The sequence below is a fragment of the Lepisosteus oculatus genome, chromosome 10, assembly GCF_040954835.1.
Source record: "Lepisosteus oculatus isolate fLepOcu1 chromosome 10, fLepOcu1.hap2, whole genome shotgun sequence".
Taxonomy (NCBI): Eukaryota; Metazoa; Chordata; class Actinopteri; order Semionotiformes; family Lepisosteidae; genus Lepisosteus; species Lepisosteus oculatus.
The window spans coordinates 3,287,780-3,313,223 of NC_090705.1; the positions used below are offsets into that span (position 1 = coordinate 3,287,780).

At 37.7% G+C, this 25,444-nt stretch overlaps 1 protein-coding gene across 2 annotated transcripts in view; it reads right to left on the reverse strand.

Moving 5' to 3' along the window:
• The window catches only part of phf14 (PHD finger protein 14), a 112,449-nt gene that overhangs the window by 55,788 nt on the left and 31,217 nt on the right, over positions 1-25,444 (reverse strand). For both annotated transcript variants that reach the window (XM_015358110.2, XM_015358109.2), the window contains exons 6-14: positions 25,022-25,133; positions 24,303-24,440; positions 20,767-20,913; positions 19,452-19,722; positions 18,803-18,909; positions 18,231-18,326; positions 12,654-12,757; positions 11,518-11,649; positions 2,226-2,391 (exon numbers count right to left, since the gene is read on the reverse strand). In XM_015358110.2, coding sequence (XP_015213596.1) covers positions 2,226-2,391; positions 11,518-11,649; positions 12,654-12,757; positions 18,231-18,326; positions 18,803-18,909; positions 19,452-19,722; positions 20,767-20,913; positions 24,303-24,440; positions 25,022-25,133 — 1,273 coding nt within the window. The remainder of the gene's footprint in view (positions 1-2,225; positions 2,392-11,517; positions 11,650-12,653; positions 12,758-18,230; positions 18,327-18,802; positions 18,910-19,451; positions 19,723-20,766; positions 20,914-24,302; positions 24,441-25,021; positions 25,134-25,444) is intronic.

Sequence of the window (25,444 nt, forward strand, 5' to 3'; positions counted from 1 at the left end):
CTGTTCATTTATCAATAACAAAAATATTTTTATTATTTTCATTTTCTACCTTCCAAAAAATAAAAGGATGCAACGACTGCTTCAAGACAGTACAAACAAATTCTTAATTGAGATAATTTCCTAAAAACTAAGATGTGGTGTGTCACCTGGAATTTTTGCCCACATAGTTATAAAAACTGTACTGGCATTAAGGAGAAGAGACTATTAATTTTTTTTTACATTATTATAGCTGCTTGGGTTACATTTTATCACATAAAAAAATGCAAAACTATTTTAAGACTTGCAGTTGAAGATAATTCAACTCAGAATGCACCCCCTTAAAGGTACAGTCTCCTGAAAACCAGAATATTCAACCCTATAACTCTCATGCTAGCTCCTTTTATTATTAACCTTTTTAAAATTTAACAATATATACAAAAGACTTTAATACAGTCACTGTGCAAGGAAGCTGGAAGAGATGAGGAAAGACAAGAAAATCCTGTCACTGCTGTGATGGCTGAGAGTTTCTGTTGCTTTCAGTGAGCTGAGTTTGTCCTCTCGCAGAGTTGAAAACTCCTCAGTTTCCTGACTTCCACAGGAAAGAAAGGCATTTTCCTTGACAGTACAGGTTTCAGAGGATATCTGTATACTAGTTTGATATACTCCAGACCAGTCTATGGTGCGGAGTTTGCTTGAGTAATTGGCTGTTACAAATTGGTAAACAGAAATGCCAAAAAGTTAAATAACAACAATAATTCTCACTAACAAGGTGAGTAAAGACATTAAGCGACAAGGCTATTTCAGTTTATTAGGAACCTTGTTCTGGCTTCAGTCTTCAAATCTCAACTAAAAAGAAACAGTATGTCTCATGCTATTGTAAAGGAAGAAACTTTAAATTCAGGGAGACATTCGATTCCTTGTGAAAACCCATGGAAGATATTTTAGTACATAAATTTGTTCTTATAAACTGAACCACAGGATAAACCAGCTTGACACCTCTGTTGTTCTTTAAATATCTTATTGTAAAAAATATACTATACACTATACATCATATTTGGCATGATGAAATGAAAGCCACATTAACACTTTTGCAGAAACTAAACAACGTGTACTGCACATTTATCAAGCTCATTTTAATGCTACTTTTATATGCAAAACTTTATTGCAATAGGAAAGCAATTAGACTTTCAAACCAAATAGAAAAATGCAGTAGGTAGTACTGTGCTTCTCAGATATCTACAGTGCCTTGCAAAAGTATTCAGACCCTTAAACATAAAAGCGTCTAGCAAGTCCTCAAATAATTAATCAAATACTTGGTGCAGTTCTTGTCACCTCTGCATCTTGAAGCTTCCAGTTTCTGCCTATAGTAGGCGCTAACACTTGCAAACTAGAGAACTTCTGATCTGTGGTAAGAGGTTGTTCTGTAGTGCTTGCATTTATCTCTAGTTATCTAGAGGCCTATATGCAATAGCTGGAAATAGAACAATATTTTGGTGGAATATAGATCGTTTCATATCTACAGCACATTTCAGGACATTCTAAAGTAACATTTCATTAACTGGCCTATTTACTTAGTTGGCACTATTCCTCACTAATGTTGGATGACTATATTATATATATATATTCTATCTTCTACAGCTTTGATTTTATGACAAGACACAAGAGGCATTAAAGGACACTTCAAAGAGTGTGATCTTAAACAAATATTACGTTATGCAGTTACTGAGAGTTTAATGAAAAGGACCGAATGTTACTTTTGACACTAATACAACAATTACTGGATTATGAGGTATTTCATGACTTCAGTACGCAACGACCTGTTTTGTGGAAAGTGAACACTAGTACTATTATTTTCCAGAAACAATTGCATAAACCAGGGGTTCAAACTGGAATGCAACACAGAACTTCCAGAGAATAGGAAATGGAACAAAAACAATATCCAACATATAACAAATCCTAGTTAAAAAGGTCCTTTCTCCATTCCCTTTCAGTCTAAAACATCTGTCTTATTCCACTATGCTCCCTGTTAGTTAAAATGACTGACAGCACAACCATTCAGTGGTTTCAACAATACTACTACATCAGGAAACAACTGATCACACTATATTGAACTAAATTGAATCTGCACTCAGGGAACGCCCTGACCAAGCATGTGGGGTCTCCCTCTCCCCAGGCCCCAGGACCGACCCCGGTTGAAGCCTTCACCATCAAGCAAAGTGCACTCCATGTTCGGACAGAATACTTACCGTGTTTCTCACTTGAACTTTTTTGGGTTCTGGCGACACATCCTGGGGAACAAATTTTATCGGCTCCTTGATCTGCCTCCTTGACCTTTTGGTCCCATCTGGTAAGGTTTCCATGGCAATGTCTGCTTCCATGTCCGTGCTTGCCTGGTCACATTCAGAGCACTGCCTGGAATTCAAACAAAGGCCGTGTTTAAAAGGCACAAGAGACGCATGCATACACGAGGTCTCATTTATAAAATCCACTTTGCACATTTTTAAATTTTCTTTCTGCACCAAAGAAGAGCACACACTGCTAAAAGGACTTGAAATTCCTGAAAGCAAAAGCCACAACAGAAAACAAAATAAGCAGGACATTTTCCTCATCACAAAAAGTGCAATTTGTCAATGTAATAATGTACTTTCATGAAAAACAAATTGTGATAAATGTTCCTATTTTTAAGAATTACTAAAAAAATGACTTCATATGTAAGCTATTGCTGAACTTTTGAAATTGTTAGCAGGTACTATTTTATTATTGTCGTCTTCAAAAATAATTAATTGAATTTGTACAGTTGTTTTGATCTCAAAAGCATTTCACTAATCAGGGGAAACAATTGAAATGCACCACCTGGGTGATCCATGGCTGCCATTACACACAATCAGCTTCACTGCCCCTTAAATCAGATGGAGAAATTACCCATCCAACTGAATTAAGCAACTACCAGTCAAATGGTCTAGATGGGACAAATGACTTCATCTTGTCCTCAAACCTTCTTATTCATGTCTTCAGCGTCCCCCTCAAGCGAGCACAGGAGCACTGTTTGGAAAACTACAGTTTAGAAGTAGAACATTTCTACTGGGCAACCAACACCACTTTTACAACAACACCCTAGTGTCACATGGAGTTCTCCCATTGCAGTTCTGACATTACTGGCATGTTGCCCTGGCCAAATTCCACCCTGGGTATAATAAGATTAATTCAAGTGCTGAAGCAATCACTCTCTTCTCTGCCTGATGTACTGTGCAGAATAATAAAGTTGCATACTATCTAGGTGGGGGTTGCACTTCAGTGGGAAACGTCCTTTAGGGTGAAAACCTATATAAATACAAGAAATGATTATTAAAAGCTATATAACTTTAATATGATGCTGAAGCATAATGCAAAGTTATCTGTATCTATGCAACCAGTTTACTGCATCAGTCATGCATTTTCTAACTACAAATAGTATAAAAGTACCAGTATAACATATTCTGACTGTTCATTATCTTAAGCCCTTTCTGTGACCTCGAGCATAGGTTTTCATTGTTTTGGGGAACAGAACTCAGAAGAAATTCTTTACACACATTTTAATTATTGGAATGGGTCAGAAGCCTGTAAAAGCTTTTATTTTACACTACCTTCTTCTGTCTTAGCTAAGAATTTCATGCTTGAGTTGTGCTTCTTATCAGCAACTAGACTTTCACATTTAATTAGTCCAGGTACCTATTGGAAGATTTGATTACGAAACGAGTGCGGCTGTATTGACTGCCTTCCTTTCATCTCAGTTGTGTGCCTTTCAAGTTTAATAGAAACAGGATAAAAAACTCCAAATGTTTTAAGTTCTTTCAGATGTGTGGAAAAGTCTTCTTCTATGCATTCAATTAAATTAAAACACTTTTTAGAAAAAATACTTCAAATTAAAAAAAAATCCACAAAAATATTATAGATAAAAAAGCACACAAGCCTATATTTAAAGGTCAAACAGAGTCTACATTGAAATGTGTGCTCTAACCTTGCAGTTTAGACTGTTATATAACTGTATGTATATATAACTGTCTGTTTCAAATGCCTTAAAGGCACACTGCCAATGTACCAAAAAGACAACACAGGCTTCTTATTACAACATGTTTTTCAGAAGCCCTCAAACTGTCCTAGCCCAAACAGATGCAGAATAACTCCTGCCCCATTACTCTTTGGGCATGTGTACACCTTTAAAAACACTTGCAACAGAATCACATGCCTTTGCTGTGTTAGTTACAGTGCGAGTAGAAGTAATTCAGCTTATTTGCATAATTGCAATTTAAATTACAACATGTAGCTAAAACTTTGAAAGTAAACATTACCATAGAAGGTCTGTGTGCATGTATACACAAATTAGTTAAACATGCTACATTAAGAACAGTGAAACAAATAATTTCACAAAATAACTATATATTTAACCATTTACTAGTTATTTGGGGATTTTCTGAAATCCTAGCCTTCACATTCTTAATGTAACATACATAAATAAAATGTTTGGGGACATAATAACAAATAGTGATGTAATAACTTAATTTCGCAAGCAGCATACAATAAGAAATTCCCTTTACCTTGTATTTTAAGAAATGTAGAATGCTTAATTCCTTTATGTATTAATTTATTAATTGGAATTCCATACAACATATCCAATAGCAAGCTTTGACAATATTAAACAGATCAGGTTAATGAACTGACCATGTTTATGAAGCCTTGAATATAACGCATAGTCTTTATCTTAAAATGTTATACGATTAAGCAGTTCATTTTTTTTTCTCATGAGTATGTTGTATTGCCATTCTACAAAATGATCTACAAAAGATCCGGCCCCAGTGTTGTCATACAGTTCATTACTGCTATTAAGTAGATCAAACACACTACAAAATAAATGCTGACTTGGCAAATGTCAACAAATCTTTCTTACAGATCCTTGGTTTATTCACGCTTGATGAATTTGCACTGCACCCACTTAAGTTCTCAGAGACCAGCCAGTGAAAGGAAAGCACAGCAGACTTGCACAACTGTAACAGACTTCAACAACGTATTGAATTGATCAAATAGCTACTAGCAACCAAACAGCCCAGATGGGCCAAATGGCCTCACCTCATTTGCAGCCTTTTTATGGTCTCATGAATGTCACTCAGAAAAGAAGGTAAAAGTACACAAGCACTGTTGTATAATATATGCAGCTTCAGAAACATTTGTTAAATCAGGCACAAAAAATATTTCCTACACAATGCGCAATGTCTAGTTAAAGGAGAGAGGAATATATATGTTGCAGCACTTTTCTATATAATAAGACAATTGGAACGATTTGGACTTCAATCGATGCAGTTTATCATATTTGGTCAAGTAAACATCTGAATTCCTAAAGTGTTCTTTCATTCCTGCACTGGCCAGGCCCCACCTTGTTTATCTTCTGAGGATCTGACGTGTTAAAGCTACAAACAAGATGATACACCCCTATTTAATTGTGATTTGCTGTAGTCTAACTTGGCAAATTAGAACCGCCCCCTTATTCGCTAATTTATAGATTAAACAAGCAATTCCAATTACTGTCGGATGTGCTAGCTTCACTCATAAAACAGACGATGCTAGAAAATATAATTGCAAAAGGCGGTAACCCAGTACAAGAGCCTTTATTGAATATGGCACAATACCAGGGGAGTAAAAAGTCTGTAGTAACTTTATATAGATTCATGTGATGCAGTAGAAGCTCTACACTCCAGTAAAAACTCTTTGACACTAGTACTTTCAGACAGATTCCTTAAACTTAGCTACCCATTTCACCTGTGGGTTGTTCTGAAAGCTTAAAGCACTGCAGGTTAACCCACACAAAACATTTAAAGGTAGAAGATGAACAAGAAGTTTGTTCAATTCCACCTGACATGTTTCAGAATGTACTGCATGCTTGAGTGTTTATAAGGTTTCACTGAATATTTTGATAATTAATTTCAAATTTCTAAAGATAATTTATACATGCCCTTGATATATCATGAACATCACTAAAATATCACAACCATGTGTTACAGTAGATACAATAAAAATTACTCTGTACATTTATCAGAAACATAATATTTTGCTTGGAATCAACATACTGCAGAATTAAAAGAATAATTTCATTAATATACTGATAAGTCAAAGCATATGCTTAAAAAGAATATTTCTAAAAGCTCTAACTAGACTCCAAGAAAGCCAAAAGAAAACGCCACCTTCCTAAAGCCAGAGGAAAAAAAAAAGTCAGGAACAAGTTTATAAACTATTCTCTACATGGACAGCCCTGATCATCAATATATGACAATACTATATATTGTAGTGGGCTCAAATTAAAATTATTTTGTTTGGTCGATCTTGGTCTAATTTAGTTATCATTGATCATTTCACAGACATTGTAGAAGCAAACTGCAACCTTCAAGGTGCCTGAAAGGATGACAGACAGGGTTTTAGCAGGAACAGGGAAGATAAACTACAGATGGAGTAAATGCACCTGCTGGTTCTCTCAACATTTTTCTCAGATGATGATCAAGAACATCATGTCTAGCCAACCTTGCAATAGCACAAACTGAGTGTAACTGACCAGGTAAAAACTTAAGTAAAAAAAATAAACATTTCATTTAAGTGAAGTTTGAGCATTCAGAGTGAAAATAGATTGTCACACATTGCAGGCTGCTGCACACTGTTGATCCTGACAACCTGAGTGAAGATGACAGACTTCACAAACTCAGAGACATGCTCTAACATACACACATGAAGCGCAGCGCATTATGTGAGCCTAACAAAGAGATCTGAGTTGCTGAAGGAACAGAACAGTCGGGTTCAAAGGGGGATCAATGAGCAGATAACAGAACACAACCAACTGCATCAATAACACATTTTAAGAATGGGCATTTCTGTTAGGAGCAAATCAAAGGGGGTTCACAGCAGACTGCAAAGCAAGACTGCAAGACTGCAACATACTCAGTTTATTAGAGGTACAGCTGAGTGACCAAAACCCAGCTAAATCTGTTTTAATAAACAGTATGTAAAATCTACAATTATGCTGAATACACACAAATAAAACATTTGTGCATTCAAATAATAGCTGGGTCACTATATAAAGAACTAAGCATTGAACAGTTCAGCTAGGTTTTCTCATTCAGAACAAGAAAAATCTGTTGTAGAACAACTACCTAGTGTTGCTGCAGAGTAACCAACAAACTGACCCAGTCTGAAAGGACAGAAAATGGCAAGACTGAGGCTCTAAACTTCAAGTCAAAAGAAAATGACACAGCGTGAGAGCAAATAAATATTATGATCCCGTGTTCATCAAGTATGTGGACCATCCAAAGACTTAATTGCCTTATACATCTTGAAAAATGTTTATGCAACTGTATGAAAAAAAAAGAAAACTTAGGAAAACTTCATTATTTGACTTAATATTTAAAGTTATTAAAACGTTTTGCACGTTTCACATAATACAAACAAATGCAAATGCACAACAAAAAGGAAAAACAAAGATACACTTTGAGCAAGAAAGTGGGACAAAAGTAATTTTGAAAGATCAGACACCAGCTTGCTGCGCACTAGTTCTGCATTCCCTCGACACTAATTCTACCACAGATTTGCAGGATCAGATAAGTTAGAGACTCTTTCACTGAAAGATGCTCAACTAAAAAGTGGACTGGTGCTTGCCCTATACTCCTCCAACAGCCTGATGAACACAACTAGACCTTAATGTTGATGCCCTTTCCAAAACAGGGTTCAAACACATCTTGCTTTTTTCCTCTCGAGACTCATTAAGAAAGATCAGAGAAAAAATAATAGGTGAAAACAGTATTTAAGGGGGTTGCATTGTGCACTTTCAAATCTCATGCTCTGCTTCAATCAGCAACAAACCAAAATAAAATGTCAAAGCATTCATCTTAAAGAATTGCAATCACAAAGAATATAAAGCCTAAAAACTAGAATGACCTAAGGAATTTCCCATCTGAAACGCAGTAGATTAATTTTGGCTTCCACAAGTAGAAATGTCTTTTACTGAAAGTTGGTATTCTTCATTACTTTTGTTAAATATTTTAAGAAACATATCTGCATTTTGCTTCCACCAAAAGATGTCAATGAATGATAAAATCTACAAATGAACCTATTTAATACATAAGCATAAAGCAAATGTTTTCTGTGCTTAACGTGCTTACATCCTATGACGTAATCTACAGTATAATACTATAGAGATAACAAAATAGGTGTCTAAGACCTCTTTTATGACCCTTATCCAAAAAGACATTACAAAAAGCTGCATTATCAGAAATTCCAGTCTCGACTTCCCCAAAACCTTGGTGTGTCGTCATAATTGCCAGCCATTGACATGTTGTTACCATGTCTGTTGCTCTCTTTGAGATTAAAGTAAATTTCTCCAATAAATTATCGCAGGCACCTGCCTGAATGTGTATTCATACCAAGGATAGATTCTAGGATTCTTAACATTCATCAAACTGAATTTCAAAGTAGGAAAAGTAAAAAAAAAGTTTCAACATCAATTTTTTTTCTTCTTTGCTTGCTTCTTTGTTTAAAACAAGCTTATTATTACACATCTCTATAATTCCCATTGCCTTTTCCGATATAACCCTTGTTTTCAAACTACACATTCAAACACCACCACAGCAGAAGTAATTATCATGCTTCAGGCCAGAAGCTCCCATAATCTCAGTGTTATTATTATAAAGTCAGTCACGTCTGAAACAGTCAATTATCGAGGGCTGGTAAATGCTGTTATATGATTGGAAGCGAATAACCGCAAGCCTTCTAATAAACCAATGATTGAAATGAACCATTAGTACTACATGGACATAAAAGTGAAATAGTTTAGTTACATGTACTTTGGCTGTTTTCCTTTGCTCATATTAATAAAAAAACGGTTTGGGCATGGCATGGAAAACAGACCCAAGTGAGCTGCCACAGTCAGCCACAGTTAATTCTGGTTTGGTTTTACAGCAGTACAAAAAAGGTTATATATAAACGAGGGGTTTTAGCCCATGAATTTGGGCTTATCTTAAGCCTTTAGTTCTTCATATTCTGAACTTAAGCCATGAAATTCCCTGTGCATCTCTTTATTGTTTGTTATTCCAGGCATACCAATATTAGTTTCCGCAACTCTGAGAGGATAAAGCAAAATAATATGAAGCAGGCAAAGTGACAGCAGGACAAAACTGATTGTCTCTGAAAAATTACAAACTAAGAGAATGCTAAAGAACACACAAAGAAGGATGATGTTTTCATTCAATGACATCATAACAATGTAATTACCAAGTATTATAATGGTGGTAACCATAGTATAAGGTATAATGGTGGACATTTTTCTGCCGAAGTATTGATGCATTTGTACTGCCTCAATGTAATTACAGTATTACAGGTAGTAATATACAGCGGCAATTGCATAATAAGCATGCTCACTGTGCTGCTTAATATTATGGGATCAATTCCTTTTACTGAATAAATACAATTTTTTGTATTGTTTCATTGTACTTACAACTAAGATTATATTACTCAGTACTAAAGTGTTACCAAAAGGTTGATCGTCAGGCTCAGAAAAACTGCAACAATGTAAGTGTGGAAAGAGCCTTGATCTGTGTTCTCTCCAAACTGCACACATGTGGCTGTTCAGTAACCCTGAAAATAGTGCACACAAAATATTCTAGGTCCTGGCAACAATTTAGTTAGTAACACATAGCTTCACTTCATGCTGGTTGTTTTGTTCCATAATAAATTGAGCAATATTCACCCAAGTTCAAATACAATTTGTTAATTTGATTGACTTTCTGATCAGTAAGACGAATTAAGCACTGATCGCAGAGTGGACACAGGAGATGATTCAGTTCCAATCTTGGAGCTCAGAGGATGAAGGGAGGAACATGGGAAATGGTCAAACTCAATAAAAACACATATCTGTAACATAAACACACATATATAAATAACATAAGACTTTGCATTAATGATGTGAATGGATTTGAGCACTGTGTGTGAAGAATGTATTTTGAGGACTATTCAAATGGCTATATTGATTTGACTTTCTAAAAAAAACCCAGATTATATAAAACTAATGGTTAAATATTAAACCGGATATACCTACTGCAAGATAAATTAATATATGTTTTAAGGTTTCTATAAAGTATACTTCATTATGTCTTCTGCGGTGAATGCAAATATGTGATATAGTAGGTAGAGAACAAAATGAGATGTTGCCATTTTATTAGGCTTCCATTATAATTCCATGGAACAGGTAAAGGTTTATTCCATGCTGAACAGAAGAGACACAACCCTTCAGACGACATCTGAAGACGTCTTCACAGCCGAAACATTGTGTCTCTTCCTTTCAGCCTGGAATAAACCTGTTCCTTTGCAGCCTACCCGTGCTGACACAGCTGCCTATTTGAACTTACTGTATATTATCACCCCATCACTATTTCGCTGATAACCTTAATTTGATGTATGCAGAAATAAGAACGTCAAAATGTCATGTTAATTATTTCTTAATCAATTAATTTATTTCAACTTACCTTTAGTGAGATGATTGTTTATAAATAAAATTGATGTCACGCTGTTGTTATCAATTACAATAACTGGCTTGTGATGATTCAGTATAATGAATGAAATGAGTGTACTTTGGCAATGTTTTAATAATGTTTTGCCTTTTTTACTACCCTGCAAAAGTCAACTGTATGGGACTAACAGGCTAAGCTTTCACCAGGTAATCCAGCGGTATATGATCTTTTATATAGGATTTTCACCAAAATATAATCTTCTCTCTTAACATTTTTCACATGGAAGGAGGAAAACTACTAAGAATACCTGTCCCATTTAGCTTAATTAATGATTAAACCCTGTTTCAGCCACTATTTCAATGGTCATTTCAGTGGTACAGTGTCATTTAGGCAGAATGTACTATAGGGAAACTATAGCTGCACAAAGTAATATGTTGTTCTACAAACCCAATACAAGACAAATGCAGACTCCAAGCAAACATTACTGTTTTGATTTAAATAATTAGTTCCTAGCAACAGTATGTGGTGTAGAGGAATGACTGTTGTTATGCTATCACAAATGAAATAAAAGTACGTTACAAGCGAATCAAGCTATCCTGTGAGGTGTTTTTTAGGTACTGTTTGGGCATGCCCAAGCTTTTAATTCTGCTCATAGCTTGGCTCTTTGTGCTCATGAGGTACAGAAATTGGGGGAACCCTGCTCTTGATTAATATTCTGGCTTTAACCTGGTTGGTTAGAGGGACAACAGCAGGACCACATGGATGAAGAGGATAGCCCTCCACCCCAGCCTCCTTCGATGACGCCAGGGGCTGCTGCCCTAATGGAGTGGTGTATGGTACAGGGGTGGCAGCCCAAGAGGCACCATGAAACAGTGGCCTGAGTCTCACATTGAAATCCCACAGACAGCGACTGACAGGGGATCTGTCCTCCCCCAACTCTTTGTTACAAAATCTACTTAACACAGGCTTTTTGCTCAAGCTGTAAAATTTAAAAAGCCCTTAAAGCATAAGTTAGACTCACCAGTAGCTGTTTTTGGTCTTCTTTGGCATCCTGGTGAGTGGCGGGTCTAAGCAGCCCAGGTGGTAATATAGCTTGCAAGTATCACAGAGCAGGAGCAGGTGCTGGTCCTGGTTTTTCTTACATATCCCACAACTGGAAGAGAACAAAATATTGTCTTGAAAACAATCCATGTCATTAGAACACTTTTTGTGGACCAATTTCATAGCAGAATTGTAAAAATTGCCTTTAAGCAAAGACCTCCAAAAGTCTGAAATGCATTTCCTTTCGTTAAACAAAGTTGTATGCATTCACCGCAGAAGGGTTACAGAGGGATGTGAAAAGATAACATTTAAATATGTAATTTAAAAATAGCAGCAAACACTTCAATCTTTTTCATTACTTCTGTAACTCTCCTATACTTTCACCTTCATTTTCCAGATAGTTTAAAGTGTACTCACATTTTCAGGGGCTAATAACAGTTTTAACAGTTATGCTACAAAAACTGTAATAACTGAAAAAAAATTAACATGGAAAACTATGACAACGATTTCTTACATGAAACATTACTTATCAGAATTCAAAAACCATTTGTATCATTTTAATAAGTTTCCTAAAGTATGTGTTATTTTAAGAAGGTATTGTTCTGTGGTTTATTAGGCTCTCCAAAAAGTATCAAGTATTAATGCAGTATCAAGTGTGGCCCTCTTGCACACAAATGTGACAAATGGTGTCTCTCACAACACTGAAGAAAACACATACATTTTATGTTAACCACACATACAATTTACTATTAACTTCCTTCCAAATTAAAAATTCTGAGATTACTGATACTTCTGACTTTTATAAAAAAAACATAAAAATATACTTTAGTATGAAAGATTTACCACCTTAATTTATCTTATGTTTTAATATACTGTATACTTGTGCACTGTGTCACAAGACCTAGGCTAGTGATTCTAAAATTAGTTTAAACAAATGCATTGTTAAAATAACTGTAAAAATGCAGCATTCTCATTTACGCAATCTGTAACATTAAGGGACTCTATAAAATTACATATTTGCACACTTACTTTGTGGTGTTTAAGAGATGTATTTTCCAAATTATCGAAGCAATAATGATTAAATACATCCAGCTGAAGCTGGAAAATTAGGTTTACCTGTAAAGAACTGCAGGGAGGACTGAGGACTTTTGAGTTCCACCTTCCTTTTTGCTAGGCTTTCTTTCCTTGGGAGCTCGTAAAATGACTGGAACGTTCAATTTCTGTCAGACGATTCAGACAAATTAGTGAAATGAACATTTGCTTATTTCTACTGCAGATCTTTATTTGTAGCTGAAGGAGGAAAGAAATCTAATGAACTACACAAGAAAGTTAAGGAACTGTTATAATTTGCACAATATGTTTGAAACTTATTTTGTTCACAATGTCATTAAAATTAGGTTTAATTTACAACAAAACACTGTCAATAGACCTTACGTTTATTTAAATAAGGGGTAAGCAAACAGACGTAAAAATAGACCTTACATTTACAGGTCTCAACGTTAGTCTGAGGGCACAACGTTAAGATAAATAGCATGTAAAAATTCAGGAAGAAATTCCACAACTTACTCTGTTAGAGTTTTGAAAGTGACAGACAAGGACAAGTTGGTTTAGGCAGAGAGAAAAACACTATCCTTGACAAAAGAATATTGAGGCAGTTTATTTTCTTCAACATCCCTGCTACATCGGTGCTCCATAGGTTAATTAGAAAAATTATCTTATTGGGCCAAACTCTCCACAAAGCAGACAAGATTCTCTTTGGGTTTCCACTAATCTACAGCATGCTAGCTTCTCAGACAGCAACCATCGATCAAAGTCATTTCTTGGCGGAGCTGTGGGCCAGCATCTGTTCAGCCAACTGGAAAAAAAGTGTCAGCAAGCTGTGCAAATGAATTCTACTACTGTTTCTGTACAGGTTGCAGTAGGAAACGCACTGTATTTGTGTGATGGTTTTGTTTTTGGGTTATCGAAAGGTAAAATACCTGAGGTTTTGTTCGCAAACAGGAGAAGTCATTACCCTGAGGTGAGAAGAAATTAGAAGGCTCTGCTAAAAACCTTCATTGTTCCACCAGATCATGAAGAGGCTGGTGCTTGTTATTCTCCAAAAGTAATACCAATTCCCAGTAGCTACAATTAGGTTAAATGTACTGCCAGGAAATAGTCAGCAAAATGTAACTTAAGACTTTGACGAGTGTTTTTCTAATAACAAATGTAATAAACTGGTTCACCAATGCATATAATTTTGGTGGGAATAAAACATCTTGCAAAGCATTTCTTTTTTTCTCTTTTTTGTAAAAATATAAAAATGTAATAGTCACAACTAAAAGCATATCCCTTGGTCACCTTAGAATTTGAAAGCCATGGGAAATAAAAGAAGCAAAACGAAGGCTTATCCAAATACCATTCTTTCAGGAAAGAACAGATATGTGACCAGCATCCAAAATCCAGATTCCATCTTGATTTTCATAATCACCACAAATCCCCTAGAATCCCAGCGGATCCAACACCGCAAACTTTATTAAAGAAGTCATCTACCAGTTTTGCTGATATAGATAAGCATCTAAAAAACAGAGACCCACAGGAAGCAGTAAATGCAGGAGTTCTGAAGCACACATCAGATTAAATTAATACTGCGTTTGACTGTGACCTTGCTGCCCCTAAATAAAAAAACACAAAAGCAAATGGCACAAAAACAAGAAGTAACATTGACTGGAGGTACTTATGATTACCACCTCATCCTATCTGTCCGCTCTTTGAAACCTACCATCTTCTCCCAGTACACGAGTTTACACTGGTACCAAGCGACCTTACTGGAAGAACTGGATCATACTAGGACTGTCCTCTGATTGACACTTTGACAAACACATTATAATAATGACTTCATAGTAATAATACGTGGTGCTAAGAGTAATACTTTGCCTTATTATCATGTAAATAAAATGAATCGGAATTGGCTCCAATGCAGCCCAGCCAAAACATATTACACTTTCTGTGCACATACACAGTACATACTATTCAATCAGTGCAAGACCCAATATTTACAAACCGAGATGCCTAATGCGATCTAGATAGGCGCTGACTTGGAACCCAGCAGTACTACAATTGATGCTTTGAAACCTACTCCCCAAAGGGAGAAGTTTAAAAAGGAACTGGCGGCATGGAAGGGGTCTGTAGGCTCCTTCTCAGCTTTCCCTTTGATGCGACTGTCGTAAACAGAGGCAATGGAGGGAAGATCCCGACCGACGGTCTTGGATGCTGCGCACACTTTGTGTTCACCGACAGTTTTCGGTTATCCGCCAGCAAATACCAAACACCTCCCAACAAAAAGAGATGCTATTTCCAGGGCAAGCGTGAGAGCACCAGCTGACCGAGCACTTCATTCTCTCTGCGTACAGCTGAGTATCCAGCCCTACGTCACTAGGGCACGTGCAATACAGACAGCAGGAGCAGGGATATGAACAGTCAGCCCGCCTCTAATGCTTTTCATCAGTCAAGCACTGTGTTAAGCCTGCTTGCTTTCCCAATTTAATTTGCACCTGCAGGCAGCATGCAGATTTTCCCTTCACAAGAACCCGCCTGTTCTAAATCATGATGGTCAAGAAAAAGCCAGAAGCAGCAGGCTGATGATCCCTTGCTCCCCACATGTCCCAGGGAATATATTCCCAGCTGACCACAGTCCCATTTAATCCGCCACAGGACACAGTAAGTAAGTGTGTTAAATAACGACTCAACTGTGAACAGCTTCCTGGTCATAGACTCCTGAAATAAAGCAGTTCAGCAGCACAAAAACTGAACGAGGAACAAGCAGCTCATAATGGATAAGGTTAGTGCTGCTGCAGTGTGCACCCAGGCCAACTGAACGGCTTTCCAAAGTGCCACACAAAAAAGACAGTAGTCTGCTACTTCATTGTCCTGCTATAGGTATGTATGCCACTTCACCTCCAGGATGACCGAGAAAACATCCAATGCACACCTATAATAATAGAAGCAGCTGTAGTAGTAATAATTATAACTTGATGCAATATAGTGCCTCTCCTGTCAAGACATCCCCAAGTGTTCACAATTGAAAAAAGATTACTATTATACAGTAAACCCTCAGTTTTTTGGACGTCGCTTTATCGGACTTTGGATTTAGAGCACAAAATCTGCTAAAGGGGGAATTTGTCTGTAAAATCAGAAATACAGGACTCTAACAAGGAATTGCACAAATAAAAAAACTAAGAAAAATTAAACACTGCACAGGTTTAAAATTCAGGAATAGCAATGGTGCCTTAGCAATGGTCAACTGCTTAGGATGGATGTTGTATTTCATAAGCTTTCACGAATACTATATATTTATATACAATATAGTATATTAATAAACATAAAATAAAGAGCTTGCATACTTATGATAAGAAAGGAAAGGAACGATTTTCATGTGTTGATTAGAACTGTTAAAAAAGTCAAAAGATCCAGGAAGCGCACACATATAGTACAGATATTTCTCATGTAAAAGTGTGTTTGGGGCTGAAAGAACATCATTCTTGATTGAACAGACGTTCGGCAATAACAGACACCCCTTCCCCTCTTCTCCCGAGGGTGTACCGGACAGAGATAAAATCACTTTAATAAAGAACACAACAAGGAAAGGACAGGTAACATGTATTAAAAATTGGGAACAGGATGTTTAAAATATTGAGGTTATTTAGGGTTGAGTTGGAGTTATTCAGGTTATTCAGGTTGCATTTAGGGTTCGCCTGGGGAGTCAGGCAGAGCCCCCGGTACAGTAGCCCACAGTCCCATGAGGTACAGCACACCGGAAGAGCAGAACCCCATGAGCACGGCCCGTCCCCCGTCCCCCGTCCCCCGTCCCCCGTCCCCCGTCCCCCGTCCCCGTCCCCCGTCCCCCGTCCCTGTCCCCCGTCCCCGTCCCCCGTCCCCCGTCCCCCGTCCCCCGTCTAATCCGTCCGCCACGAGACCGTGAACTATTACAACTTTCCGGGGGCCGCAAACTAATCAATGCTGATATTACAAATGCCCCGAGAGGGATAAGAATTGAACCTTCTGCTGCACTGCCAATTGCAGATTTGAACAATCCACAAACTGGGGTACAAGAACATACTTTCATTACTTGTCAAATCAAATTTAGAAAGCACCATTTCATGCCTGCGTTTTTAAGGCACTTGACCAATGCCTTAAATCATGCAGTAAGACAAAAGGGCAGAAATAGAAGCGTTTTAAGAATAGTTCCACATTCAGTTTCATATGGACAAGGGCAACGTATTCATGACATGGAAGAACCCTAGACCATTATTCTCCTCCCTTAAGAATTTAAACTTACTGTCATTTATTTTAAATTCTTCCAGATCTGAGTCTGTTCTGCAAAAAGGCCCTTGCCTCCTGTCTTGGTATGAGTAGAAAGCAGGGGCCGCACTCTGACTCAGACTGTACACATACCAGTACTTGATTTTACTCAGAATCTATGCCCATAGAAATATGCACACAATAAACTTACATCAGGTACGTTTCCATACCACAACTTTTACACCATCACAGGTGCCTTTACAGTCCACATCCCCACCACCACCCGCCTACACACAAGCGGAAGAAACAAAAGACAGCTCGCTGCAGTGCCTATAAGTACTAACTTCTTCAGGACGCAACTTTTCTAAAGCCCCTTTTCTCACTTCACCTTGACTTTTGTGGCCTTCTTCCAAATGAACGAAAATGAAATTAAAAACTGTGTTTTTCTGTCAATACGCCATCATAGGAATGCAAAAAGCACTAAATGATCTCTGCGCCTCTAATGTCCAAAACAGGGTGTTTCTGCAATGCAAATATTCTGCAGCTTCCTCCCACATGAAATCATTGTAGGTTTTGGAAAATAATCTTATAAAAATAGATTTGTAATTATATTCATAAAATATGACAATCTATTTTTTGAATAATATAATTTTATTTCATCTGACAAAACTGAGTAACAAGTAACTGGTTAAGGTTCTGTTACGGTTCTCAAACTAATCCTATGTAATCAGTGGCATTCAAATAGTGAAGAACCTAGGCACAGTAAAGAAAAACCTGTAGATTTGAAAACCATGATTTTGAATCAGTGGTGATAATTGGGTAATAAAGATATCCTGAGTAAGAGGTATGGGACTGAACAATAAAAATGGCGAAGGCTTGATTAGCAAAAGATAAAGCCGGAGATCCTTTCAGAATTCAGCCCATGCACAAGTCTTCCGTTACTTCTGAAAGGACTTTTTATAGCCAAACATATGGAGGCTATAAATAAAGATAATCTAAAATAAAAAGTCTTATTACAGAACACAGGGGCTTGCCCATCTCTTACTCGTTAATGACGCAGATTTCACGGCTGTATGGTATAGTATTCTCGTTACCATGGCAAAAACAAGGCAGTAGATAGCTGTAACATTCGATTCAGGTCTAGCTTCATAGCGAATGACAGGTCAATCAGCTACAGCAAATGAAAGGATTTTACAAACAAGATAGCTATTACAACAACAAAATTAAGCCACAAGTCCCCCGTAGGTGGTTCACAACAATCTGGATTTATTTCAATCAGAAATCATTACCCAAGGGTATTGGTGGATCTGATCAAATTGATTTTTTTTTCTTGGCATAAATGCAAAAGGCACAAGAAGAATAAAAAAAACGGCCACAGAAAATGAAAACAAAAGGTGGAGAAAGGTCACCAACCTGCCCAAGTATGCCACTCAGTACAGACCACATCGCCTGCCCTTCATTTCTCAGATTGCCATTGACATTCTGCAGGTCTTCCAAAGACTCACACAACTGAGATAAAACAGGAACAAAATAAGATAAGATAAAGCAAGGACAACCACATTCACGCTCGATACACAAAGGTAGTCCACACTGCTATTTATATCTACAGGAAGCACTCTTGACCTGGCCATAAGAAAATGAAGAGTAAAGTTAAAAAAAAAATCTTACATTGCCACGTTTAAGATTTAATCATAAGTGACATTTTTCTTCCAATTTAAATAAATGAGACATTTCAATAGTTTAATCAGATTGCATTTTCTGTCCTAAAGATGCAGTGCGGCACATGACTTCTTTCATTCTTGATAGCAGATGATTGTTAAATTACTTCTGAGAATTTAAACATTAGTTAGGTGAAAAAGTTCTTGTGATCCTGACTGCACTTGGAATCACTTTGCGGAACAGCAACATGAAGTCACCAGTTGCCTAGGCAGCTGCAGGCTTTCACTGGTTCTACACATGGGCTTGATAACTGAATAAAACCGTACCTTGTTATATTCTATGTGGAGCTTCTCCTGTTCATTTTCCAGTTTGTCTTTCAGGTTCTTCTGCTCCGCAATGTTGTCCTGGATTTGTATCATCCGCATATTCCTCTCTAAGTGGATTTGGAAGAAAATAAGACACCAGGGGAAGAGAACAGAGTGAAAAAGCCAGCTCATAGATGGGGATTATTAGGAGGCCATGACTGGTAAAGACCAATGGGAAATTTGGCCAGGATGCTGGGATAACACCTTTACACTTCTTGAGAAACACCCTGGGATTTTTAATGAGAGTCAGGACCTGCTTTTATGTCTCATCTGAAGAAAGGCACCTTTTAACAGTGTAGCGTCGCCCATCACTCTACTGGAGCATTAGGACCCACAAAGACCACAGGATTAGCACCCCCTGCTGGCCCTACTAACACCTCTTCCAGCAGTAACCTTAGCCTTCCCTGGAGGTCTCCCATCCAGGTACTGGCCAGGCTCACACCTGCTGAGCTTCAGTGGGCTGCCAGCTGTGAAGTGCAGGGAACTATGGCTGCAGGCTATATAAAATAATACTTTATGTCTGCCTGGTGACCCACAGTGTTGCCAACAAAAGAACGTTTGCATCTGCCGTGCAAGAACTTGTATTTCAACAAACTCGGACCGTCCGTACCAAGGTAGTAATTCACAAAGTCAGCCGTGAGGGCCGGCTGCTTGTGCTTCCTCCTGCCGTCCACGCTGGAGCTGGTGTCGGAGGTGTCCACGGGGAAAATGTCCGTGCTGATCCCCATCAGCTCCGCCTTGCGCATGAGCTTGCGGATCGCCGAGGCGCTGCTGGTGAGCGGCCGGGGCAGCTTCTCGCGGGGGACCCAGGCCTGCGGCCGAGTGCTGCGGGCCAGCTCGGCTTTGGCGCGGTACTGCTGGAGCCTGGCGGAAATCCGGGCCTGGAAGACACGAGCCGGGAGAGGAGGGGGCGCACATCAGCTCTCTGCGCTTCCAGGGTTGAGGTAAGAAAGAAAAACGGCACCAGCGATTCAAGAAGGGTGAAGCACTGATTTAGATTTGGGTCACCGAGCTCTTCATCTGCGATCATTGGTACCTCTTTATCATTTTAAACATTCACACCGCCCAAGGTAAAATACAACAAGATTTCTAGACGTTTGACATACAAAAAAATGTGGATGTTTGCAAACACAGGAGTCATTTAGGACTCTCTCTTTCTCTTCAGGATGTTTGTCACCGTTACGAAGCCATGATGGATATAGTTCTCAAAAGAAAATGTCCTGTAGCAAGCATACAAGTCATCTAGAACCTGAATCTAAAATAATAACTCTTCACTGCTCTGGATGTGAAAAGGAGATGAAACAGCCAAAATAATCAGAGTTATTTTTCTGAATTTGTGTAAATAATAACAGACCTATCGGGCAGAACATGGGCTTGTGAAGATTTAAATCTGTTGATCGCAAGAATGAAAGCAAGAAAATAAATTTAAATAAATTCAGCAGCGGTCCATAAAATTTCCCTCAGGGGACAATAAATCTTTCCTTATCTCAAATGCCGTTCAATTAACAACTCCTTTCCCATTTTAGCACAAAATTACTTTGTCACAGAGAGATGTTTTTCATCCCGTAAGCAGTAGCACATGATGGTGGTTGACCCATGTCAAGTGGAGGCTATATCCAGAGTCAAGTGTGCACTGCCTCTGCAGCATCAAAGCCAAGGTGCAAAGGCCACAGGTCAGCACCAGCCTGCCAGGGCAGTTCTACACCAGGAAGAGAAGGGCTCATTGGGAATGGCTATTGCTCGCAGCCTACTAGGGAAATTTCAGTGTGGACACTACTGGCAATCAGCTACACAAGTGCATCAGCTTGTTAGAACAACAGCACTGACATTGAACTGCGCTGGCAGCCACCGTGCCTGCATCTGGTGTGAACACCCCTTTATTCAATTCCATGATTAACAGCATGGAACTAATCTGGTATCAGTACCTGCGCTTCGGGTGCAAGTTGTTTCTCTCTCTCTTGCAAAGACATTTTGCAGTACGACTGCAAAGCCAAGTAGTTCTTCCTTTTCCACTTTCTGTCAAACCTGTCTGCATGCTGCTTGCAGTAAGCAAAAAACGGGTCTGCTATGTCCTGTTTGGGTGAGAAAGAAAAGAGGGGGGGGGAGTTCACTATACACAAGAACCTTGTTGCCAACAGGATACATCATGATTATGGTTCCACTTTAGCCTCATATTTCTGTAATATTGTATTTCTGTAACTCTGAAACAGTGTAAACTATTTCACAGGACACCACAAAAGGACCTGTTATTTCACAATACACCCACAATATTTTCAAAAAATACTTTTAAAAAACAATTATATTTTGAACGTTAACAGCAAGCAAGAGCACTAAATCTGACTGGTTTCTACCATAATCTTACTGTTCCTGAGAAATATATTTTGAAACATATCAAACGTTTTTAAACACAAAAGTGTATAAAACAGTGTCATAATTTGCAAACAGTTAAATGTGATAAACATATCAATGTTTAATTATTATGTAAAAGAACAGTAACATAGTAACCACCTGGAAGAAATGTATTAGCTATTATTTTCCCAGATTCTATGCTTCACCAATTGAGTAACATTACCACGAAACATTAAAGCCTAGAACACAAATTCAGAATTTATATAGACAAAATATAATCAATTTATACCGAAAAAATGAAACAGTTTATTGGTTAACATCTAAATTTTGTAACCACCAAAAATAATTATTTCATTCTTTTAATACTCCAAAAGTTTCCATCTGTGAAGCTGGAAAATACTGGATATTGTACCCACAAGAAAAGCATACGGCAATACCCATTTTCCAATTCACAGCTTCAACTGAATCATTTAGGCTTAAGATGGCTCTATAGATGATATCAGCCAACTCACCTGTTGATACTAGTTGCTTTCACAGTTCAGTGGATTAAATTGCCTGCAATAGGTTGGCAATACGTCAAGTATTTATCGCCATGAATACTGCTTTTATCTGGCCTATTTGGCATACACAAAAGACTAGAGTGTGTAGACTGCATACAATATGTATGTTTTTAAACTCATAGGTATTTTTAACCAGTCATGAATCTGCAGAAAGTGAAAGCATACAACAATTTTGCTAAAAACACATAAAAAATCTCAAAACAAAATATTTGACTACAGTTTTTGATGACTTTCTTCATGGCAATCAAAGCAAAACTCCAAATTGATTTAAGACATCTGAATCAATAATATGCAGTCATATGTAATCTAATACTTTTGACTATAACACTATGTTTCATCACTTTAGCTATTCCTAGACTTGACACTTGCTCAACATTTGTGCTTTAGACACACACAAAATACCATTATAAAACACCTGCCTTTTCAACTAAATGCCTTTTGTTGAACCTCTTTCTTAACCAAGCTATCAGGCATCTGAGCACTCAAAATACTGTAATTGCTTTTCAACTGCTAAAAACGAATGGAACGACCATGATGCATTAAGGTGCGTGAAAATTATTCAGAAAACGCAAGCCTTGTACTTCATCATTTTCTCAGTTTTGTACTCGTGTAACAAGGCACTTCAAGACAACAAAGGGGTATTTCTCTCCCCAAGTAGTTTAGGGACTAAAACCACTTAAAACTGGGGAAATAAAACAGCAGATTCAATTTAAGTTATCAATTGAAATGGATAAGTACCACACCTCCCAGCAAGACATTGCATGCATTTAAAGTCAAAGTTGAGACTTGTTCTGTGTTTTATGTGACACTTGTCTACATATAAAACAAACAAAGTATTTTGAAAGACAACGAGTAAACTGGTCATACTTAAGAGATTAAAAAACAAAAACCCTTACACTGGTCATAAACTTAATTTGGTTTTAAATATCACACACCTGGATTCAAAGGAAACACGTGGCAGCCCCTACCCATTAGATTAGATGGAGAAATGAGAAATTGTTTTACCAATTAAGTTAAGGAGGAGGTAGCCTTTAGAAAGGACAGACTGCACAATTCTAGAGTGGATTTAGCCAGGATTAACACCCCTACTCTTATAAACTGGGCGATGGAATCATTAATGACGAAGCAGTCAGGTCATTTAAAAGAGACCCTTTTTTAGGAACAAGTAAAGGTTTATTCCATGCTGAAGTGAGAAGAAAAGAAATGCATAATTTTGGCTATGGAGCCTTCTTCGAGAACGTTGTTTCTTTTCTTCTCTTTTCAGCCTTTACTTGTTCCTTTGCAGCCTATGCATGCTGACGCAGCTACCCACTTGAATTACTGCAGGCCCTTTTTTAAGCTTCTCATCCAAAGGATAGGACCTCCTACAGCCCAGGGTCCTCAAAAGAACATATGTCTCCCAACACAAGTGCAAAGGAAAAAGCTTTTCATGACTTCCTATTAGGAATCTGAAGGAGATATCAGAGACCCATGGCCTTACCTAAAATGTACAAATAATGTGTTCAGTATAGCAGTAGAGGAGTTTACTGCCATATGTACATGTACTTTCAAAATTCGTATTTGTAGTCCAGAGAACTGTACTAAACAAGGTGTCTTACTTAAGTATCTTACTGGAGTGTCACAGAAATGTCTGTAAATGTTGTGTACACTTTGTCATAGCATTTCATGCCTAACAAGAAACAAGACTAGAAACATAGGGAGCATGGAGTGTGACAGGTTGCTACTTCTTAAATTTTACAAGTTTATATCTTTTAACCCTATATATTGGTTTAATTTGATTTGTTAGTTAACATCCCAAGTGGTTCTTTTTTTAACGTTTACTTTTAAAGCTTGCAACCTATAGGCTGTATCTATTTGGTCTTCTTAATTTGGTACAAAACTTCAAATCCTAACAAAAGGTTTTGTATATGTATTAAGCATTTGCAGAAATCATAAAGTACCATCACAACTTTTAACAAGAAAATATTAGGCCTAAAAACCACACACATCAAAAAAGGGTAAAAATTATATTCCAGAATACACACATGCTATTGATATTGACAGTTTTAATTAACAGAAAGAAAATCAAATAATGTACATGAAAAAACTGAATTTCTGAAGAGCAACTTCTTCAACTTTAAGATGCTGAATGGATGTGAAAGAACAGCATTTATTTTGAGGACATTTTTTAACCAGAATTAATCCTAGTAAATTGATCTAACACGATTCCTTGTTTGTACATTTTTAGGCATTCAACAGTCCCAAAACACATGTTCAACATGCCTAACATACAATGGTCTCCTGACTCTGTATAATGGCCTTAAGAGTGAACCCTTATACAGGTAACAGCGCAGTTCATATCAAGCAATTCATCACAGAACACATTCAGCAGATAATATAACCTGAACATTAGACTGAAGTATGTCTAGTCCCAGATGAGAGGTTATTACCAATAGTGAACAGCACTGTAAAGTCTGCTCTTGTTGTTGGTACCCGTGCAATAAAACCATGAAATACGCACTTGCATAACCTTAGAGAGCCTTTAAGCCAGACGAACGCCAACAGTTACGTACCTCCTCGGCAGCAGCCTCTGAGAGAAGGCCTTCCCTCTGCGCGCACGTCACGTGGAAGTAGGATCTGCACATTCCCGCGTCGCAGCTAATACAGACCCCCGTTCGGGCAAAGCGGGGGTCTTCACAAAAGCTGCATTCCTGCCAAGGCAAAACGGACACAACCCAATTCATAGGACTTGCCTCCAAAAATGTACAAGACAACACTAACAGATTTATTGTTTTACCAAAATGAGGTGTTTATCTTTATAGTGGAAGCCAGTGGATTGATACACCACCAAAAGACAAACAGGTTGCTGATTTACTAAAAAAAATCATGCAGTTACAGTGCAGGGAGTAATATTAGATGTGGCAACGTTTGAGACAGATGAAACATTTACTCTTTTTTGGCTAAAAGTTTTTCGTGGTTTGTAAATTTTGGGTGGACTCGCATAGGGCTTCTGCCAGTACAGTACAAAACTTGAAGAAACCATTAGCCATATTACAATGTGAGTAGGAGTCTTCTAAAATTTTCTCAAGTCTCTACAACAGCCTTTTCTGTTGTATTTTTCAAATAATGACCGACTACAATAGTTTGTTTTTTTTACCATCAATTCACGTTTTAGATTCACGAAACGTGTCTAAGGAAGACCATTTGGAACTGCATGAAAAGCATCTAGGTCCACAATTTCACTGGCTGGGCTTCCCTTCTCTCAAGAAAGATATTCACAAGTGAAGTTTACCTTTGCGCCATACTTTGAGTAGTTCATTTCAGTAAGGGTCACTGGACGCAGTTTATCAATGTCTCCAAACGCTACACCCGGGACATAGAGGGCACACACAACATGGACCCACCTACATCGAGAAAAGAAAAAAATAAAATCTTGTAATAAAGAAGTGGGTAAAGAACAGCAATATTCAACTGATATCTACAGAACAGACGAATATCCAATATTAACATTTACAACCAACTAAAGAACTTCAACATTCATTTGATTGAAGCCTTTTGCAATATTCTAAATACTGCACTCCTTTTACGTAAAAAATACTTTTTTATAGAGAAATCAAAAGAATTAATGGAAAATACATAAAGGTCAGAATTTTATCTGATAATGCTGTATACACCTGTGTCTACACACAATGATTTTATATTAGCGCTCATTAGG